Source organism: Corvus kubaryi, unplaced genomic scaffold (genome assembly GCF_017639235.1).
Source record: "Corvus kubaryi isolate FWS band 111438036 unplaced genomic scaffold, C.kubaryi_AGA036_p1.0 65067, whole genome shotgun sequence".
Taxonomy (NCBI): Eukaryota; Metazoa; Chordata; class Aves; order Passeriformes; family Corvidae; genus Corvus; species Corvus kubaryi.
In genome coordinates this window covers 53,004-58,919 of record NW_024581738.1, presented here as the reverse complement: position 1 = coordinate 58,919, position 5,916 = coordinate 53,004, and the positions used below count along the sequence as shown (strand labels likewise).

The window sequence follows — 5,916 nt, the reverse complement described above, 5'->3', positions numbered from 1 at the left end:
CCTCTGTCAGTGGGAAGCCATTCCCCCTTGTCCTGTCACTCCAGGCCCTTGTCCAAAGTCCATCTCCGGCTCTCTTGGAGCCCCTTTAGGCAGTGGAAGGGGCTCTAAGATCTCCCTGTCACCTTCTCCTCTCCAGGTGAACATCCCCTGCTCTCTCAGCCTTTTCCCCCCTTCTTCTCCCTCTCCCAGCTCCACAGCAGTCCCAGCCCTGACATCACACTTCTGTTCTTCCTACGAATTCCTCCAGTCTCCAGCCCAGACTCCCATCCAACACTCCAGCTTGCTTTCCCTCCAACTGATGCTGGCCATGCTTCCTCCCTTGAGCAGAAAGTCTGGTCCCACGTAAACATCCGTCCCTATGGCATTTCAAGGACCACATCCGCATCATCCAGCCCATATCGTCCCTATTTGCATTAAAGTCAAACTGAAGACACCAAATAACAAAACAACATAGTGGGAAGCTGGGATATGAGACAGCGAAACCCTGCTGTGGTTTTTTACACAGAATAATGCAATTTCCCCCTCAGATTTGGCTTGAAAGAGAAGGATGTATAGAGAGTTGGGACACCAATTCAAGTGTGCTGAGGGGCTGGGAGCCACGGCCAGCCCACAGATGGCTCCTGGGACCCCTGGGTGGTTCCTGGGATCCCTGGATGGCTCCTGTGATCCCTGGATGGTTACTGGGACTTCTGGGTGGTTCGTATGGTCCCTGGATGCTTCCTGGCACCCCTTCTCCTCACCCTGTCCTTGGGGTGCGGGACCCCACGATCTCTCCTTCCTCCAACCCCCACCTCCTGTGTGGGGCTCGGATGGGAGGTGGAATCACAGGGGGGATCACTGGGGGGTGTAAGGGGAGGATCCCTGGGGATCGCAGGCAGATCACTGAGGGGTGCAGGGGGATCACTGAGGCGGTGTAGAGGGAATCAGTAGGGGGGCATGGGGAGGGAACACCGGGGGTGTCAGGGAGGATCACTGGCGGGGTGCAGGGGGATCACTGCGGCCACGGGCGGGATCACTGCGGAGGGCATTTGGGGGGATCACTGGAAGTTTCAGCGGGATCACTGGGGGTGTCAGCGGGATCACAGTGCGGGTGCAGGGCACTGCCCCACTCCCCAGCCCCGACCGCCGCCCAGCCGGCTCCCGGCTCGGTGAGCGCCGCTGCTGCGGGCTCGGGCGGCCGTGAGGCGGAGCCAGGCCGGGCCCGCCCCGCTCCGTCACTGCCGGGCCCGCCATGGCGTCCGGGCCCGCGGGCCGCGCCGCCGAGGAGCCGCCGCCGCCAGAGCCGCCCGCCGAGCAGAAGTCGCCGCCGCTGCCGCCCGCGCAGGAGGAGTTCTCCTTCCTGCCGCTCGTCCACGACATCATCAAATGGTAACGGCGGGCACCGCCACCCCCCGCCCCGACGGGCACCGCGGCCCTGCCGCAGCCGCCCCACTCGGACGGTGCTGCCTCACACCAGAGCCCTCGGGAGGAGCAGGGCTAAGGGGTCCCCTCGCCAGTGATGTTCTCCAAGTCACAGCATCCTCGGGGATGCCCTGCATAGGGAGTGAGGCAATGGGATGCCCTCTCTAGTGATGCTCACCCGGCTGCCAGCATCCCCAGGATGCTCTGAATGGGGAGCAGGACAATGGGGTTCCCCCCCCAGTGATGTTCTGCCAGCCGCAGCATCCGTAGGATGCCCTGGACAGGGAGCAGAGTTATGGGTTTCCCTCTTTAACTTGTTTTCACATCCTTAACATTCTCAGCATCTTCATCATGCCTTGAACAGGGAGCTGGGCTATTGGATCCTCCCTCGAGTGATGCTCTCCCAGCTCCCACTTCCCCAGGATGTCCTGAACAGGAAGCAGGGCAATGGGGTCACCCTTCTGGCAATGCTCTCCAACCTCCCAGAATCTCCTTTGCCCTTTTTATCTCAATTGGAGTTCCTGGGAAGAGTGTTGGAGAGAGCTGGCACAGCCCCAAGTGCATCTGTGCTCTGAGTTGTGCCAGTACCTGGGTGGTGTTGGGGTCACCTGAGCAGTGCCGGTGCTCCCATGGCCCAGGTACACTGCCCTGTACAGTGTGTGTCTGGAGCAGGAGCACTGTTTGTCCGCTGGGTTATTGCTCCAGAGAATTGTACTCTTTGACTGATAACAGCCTCAGAAAGTACAGGCTGTGCGTCAGGAATGCAGCCCATTTCTGGGCAGTTTTAAAAAGGAGGACAGCTTCCCCAGTGGGACGTACACTGTTTTCTTCCCAACTCGAGATAAGCCCTGTACCGGTGAAAGGTGCTGTACAAGTATCCTGAGAACTGATGTGTTTCTGGCCCAGGATAACCCCTCCAGAGATGCTCATCTGAGTTCCCAGAAAGGGAATGGCTCTGCCATGGAAATTCATCCAGGCAGACTCACCTGGGCACTCTGCAGGGTGAGGCAGTGAGCATGGGAAGCATGAATTGCCTTCATCCTACCCTTTTCCCTGGGCACTCATTTAGGAGCCGCTTTGTGTCCTGCTGATGTTTCACTTGGACCAAGCATGTCTGAAAGGTGAGGGAGGTTCATCTTTAATGGCTCTGCAGCCCAGTCCATGGGAATGAACACCCTTGACACACCAGTCCAGAATGGGCATGAGAACACAAACCCTGTGATTTCATTCAGTTTCCCCATTGTGCTAGGTGAGGGCCATCAAGTTGCCCCCTGACCTTGATTCTGCTGATGTGTGCAGACCACAGAGTGAGGCTAAATCCCCTGGCAGGTGCGTGTGTGTAAATCAGCAAAGTGGGCAGTAGCCATGGGCTGAGACCTCGCAGATTCTGGTGTGTCACTGATCAGGTCATAGTGATTCACAAATGACAGTCCCAGGGATATCTTGAGCCCCGTCCCACCAAGCCACCCACTCCTGCTGCCGAGCTACCTCCCTTGGCTTCATGTGTGGCATTTCCCTGGCAGCTCGAGCCAACATAGGTGCTGAACGATGTGGCAGAAGGGTGGCACCACAGCGGCCAGCGGTGGGATGTTGTGCCTCCTGTCCCTGACAGATGGCAAACGGGCTGTCCTCTAACACTGCCTCAAGTGGCAGAGCCCAGCCCTGCCGCTCTGACACTGACTCAGCCATGAAGACACATCTCCAAGGTGACTCTGTGCTCCAGAGCGAGGATGTATCGCGTAAATTTGCTGACATTCAAGGACGGGTGCTGTTTCCTGTTGTTTCGGTCTGGAGAAAGTTTTCCTAAACAGGGTCTGCTGATATTTTCAGCCTTGTACAGTTAATGGCATCACTGTTGAGGTCTCACTGCATGGCTCCACCGATGGTGGTTTGTGCTGGTGTGGTGAAGAGCACTGTGCCTTAAGGCAGGTTTTGTGCCCAGTCTGTGGTTGGATGTTGTGTTGAATCCTGTGTTAGTGCAGGCAGCCGCAGGCTCTTCCCACACCTCATCACTCCCACCTCTCCATGCCACCAAACAGGGAATTGCTTCATTGATTGATCCAGCAGGAAAACCACCCATCAGGAAAAAAACCCCACCAAGCCTAAAATATTTATGCCTTTGGATCAACCAGGCAACAGGCACCTGTCAGTTCTCTTTGCATGGAGAAGGGAATGAGATGTGGGGAGGACATCCCTGTCAAAGCCAGCCTGCAGCTGTGGTGGATTAAAGGCAGTGTCACCCCATCCTTCCCCAGATGTGTCGTGGGGCTGGTTGTGTGTGTGTGCCTGTATTTTTCCACTGCCGACCTGGCCCTGAGTGCCTGCATAATGGGGAGACATTATGGTACCAGCTGCAGTTTTATTTAGAAGGGAGTAATGAATATTTTGTTCCAACAGGCTTTTGAAACAAGCGGCAGCCATCTGCTTAAAAGTTTTGCTCTCAGCCATGTCACGATTCCCCAAAGTTATAATCGAGCACCTCTCTGCCCTGGTCATGCCAAGCAGATTTATTTTTAGGTCTGGCTATTGAACAGGCTCCCAGTTTTTCAAAGACCATTAGAATCCCACTCTCCCTATTAACAGGCGGCCTGGAAGCGGGGACTTGCTTTTGCCTGGAATCAGTAAAAGTTCTTGCTGGTGCTAACAAAGCTGAGTCAGATACTAATGAGGGTTCAAGGGCAGACGCTGCCTCAGACAACACTGAGCCTTGAAAAGCACAGAGCTGGCTGCAGAGCCAATTCTGCTGCTCTTAAAAAAAAAAACCCAGACCAACCGAAAAACCCCCCACCGCTTCTCTTTTATTAAGTATAAATCTCCAAGGACTCGTTTTAAAGTTCCAAAGTACCATTTTCTCTGCCTTTGGACACTCTCTGACACTTTGGGGAACAGTTTCTGTTTTTTGCTGTCAAGCTGTTTGACTGCATTGATTTTTTTGTATTACAGTGTGGAACAGCAACAGGTCACGGGTGAGACTGAGATCTTTTTTTCCAGGTGACTACACACGACACACATGCAATCTTACCTTCCCCAAAGAGAGGTACAGGAGTTCAGAGGAAGAATTTAGCCTGCTCCAGGGTGATGTTTGAAAGCTGCAGAGCAGCTCCTAACCTGTTTAATGCATCCTGAGATGACAGGCTTGTGTGCTGGAAATTTGCAGGAAACCAGTTTGCCCATAAGCTACCCAGTCTGTATATCCATCTGTGTCCTTTTATTGGGATAGGTGAATCAGGTGTGTGCAGCTAGATACCAAGAGCAATTTTCCTAGTGAATTCCAGTTTAAACCCTGGCTGTATTGGAAATTGCAGCATTTTCAGTAGGAGAATTCACAGTGTCTTGATTTTCTCTCCTCTGCAGCATGGACAAGGACAGCCAGGATGTTCACCAGGTACTGAATGAGCTCAAGAACAAGTTCCAGGAGATGAGGAAGCTGATCAGCTCCATGCCTGGCATCGGGGTGAGCCCAGAGCAGCAGCAGCAGCAGCTGCAGAACCTGCGGGAGCAGGTCCGGACCAAAAACGAGCTGCTGCAGAAGTACAAGAGCCTTTGCATGTTTGAAATCCCCAAGGAGTAGGAAAGGCACAGCTCCACTCTCCGGGTCTGAGATACCTCCTCTTCAGGCTGAACAGGGTGGCAGAAGTTGACTTTTCTTAGGTTTTGGTTACGGTGCTGTGGCGTTGTGCCTGCGTGGACCGTGGGTGTGTGACACTGAGCCAGGACCGTGTGCTCTCCTGGGACAATGGCAGTGGCACATTCCCTTGATCTGCTGCAGGACTCTGCACTTATATATCCCATCTCCTGTTTTCTCATGGGGTGGGGTTCTTCTTTTTTATGTTCAAACGAGTAGGAGACATTTTGCTTTCTCCTCACTTAGGGTCAAAGTACCTGCTGGTGAAAAAGGGGGCATTTCTGCAATTTTTTTTTTTGTACTTAAAAATGGCCACACATCAGAAGGGAACATAAGAGGGAAGCATGAACTGTTTGGCGCTGGTCCTGGAAAGAGTCTCTGGTACACTTTCCATTCCCTGTGTGTTGGAAGAGGAATGATTGCTTTCAATTACTTCTGTATTTTTCTTTATAAACAATTGGTGGTTGTGTCTGAGATGAGTCAAATAAAGATTTATAAATTCTGAACTGCCCCTCTTGTGTGTTCGCTGAGTGGTTGTGGGCAGAGCAGGGGCAGGATGTTGGCAGCATGTGGGATCCTGGGCCCAGCTCCAATGTCTTTCCCTCTTAAAACAGAGGAAGGGCAAGAATCAAAACAAAGGGCATAAGTGAGAAAAGCTTTTAGTTTTCCCATGCTAAAGTCAGGCTCAACAGGACAGGTGAGTTCCACATCCTGGGGCTTCCCACAACCACAAACATTTGAGCAGCTTGAACAGGTTAATTCTGCTCAGTGGGAGTTGGGATGGTTGCAACTCACCTGTAGCTCAGAGATTTACTCTGTCCCCACTGGGACACTGTACTAGTACTTTCTTTGGGAAGGTGCCAGTGTGTAAACTCTGAGTAAAGCAGAAC

General features: G+C 53.3%; 1 protein-coding gene across 1 annotated transcript; it reads left to right on the top strand.

Annotated features, from left to right (window-relative positions):
- Positions 1–1,219: 1,219 nt before the first annotated feature.
- LOC121672980 (mediator of RNA polymerase II transcription subunit 9-like) lies at positions 1,220–5,532 on the top strand. The gene is made up of 2 exons (XM_042045964.1): positions 1,220–1,368; positions 4,756–5,532. The coding sequence occupies exons 1-2, from the start codon at positions 1,232–1,234 to the stop codon at positions 4,970–4,972; spliced, it is 354 nt and encodes a 117-aa protein (XP_041901898.1). The 5' UTR covers positions 1,220–1,231; the 3' UTR covers positions 4,973–5,532.
- The last annotated feature ends 384 nt before the right edge of the window (positions 5,533–5,916 follow it).

Coding starts and splice junctions, on each gene's coding strand:
- LOC121672980 (XM_042045964.1), top strand. CDS start 1,232: ATGGCGTCCGGGCCCGCGGGCCGCGCCGCCGAGGAGCCGCCGCCGCCA. Junction 1,369..4,755: donor GTCCACGACATCATCAAATG/GTAACGGCGGGC, acceptor TCTCCTCTGCAG/CATGGACAAGGACAGCCAGG.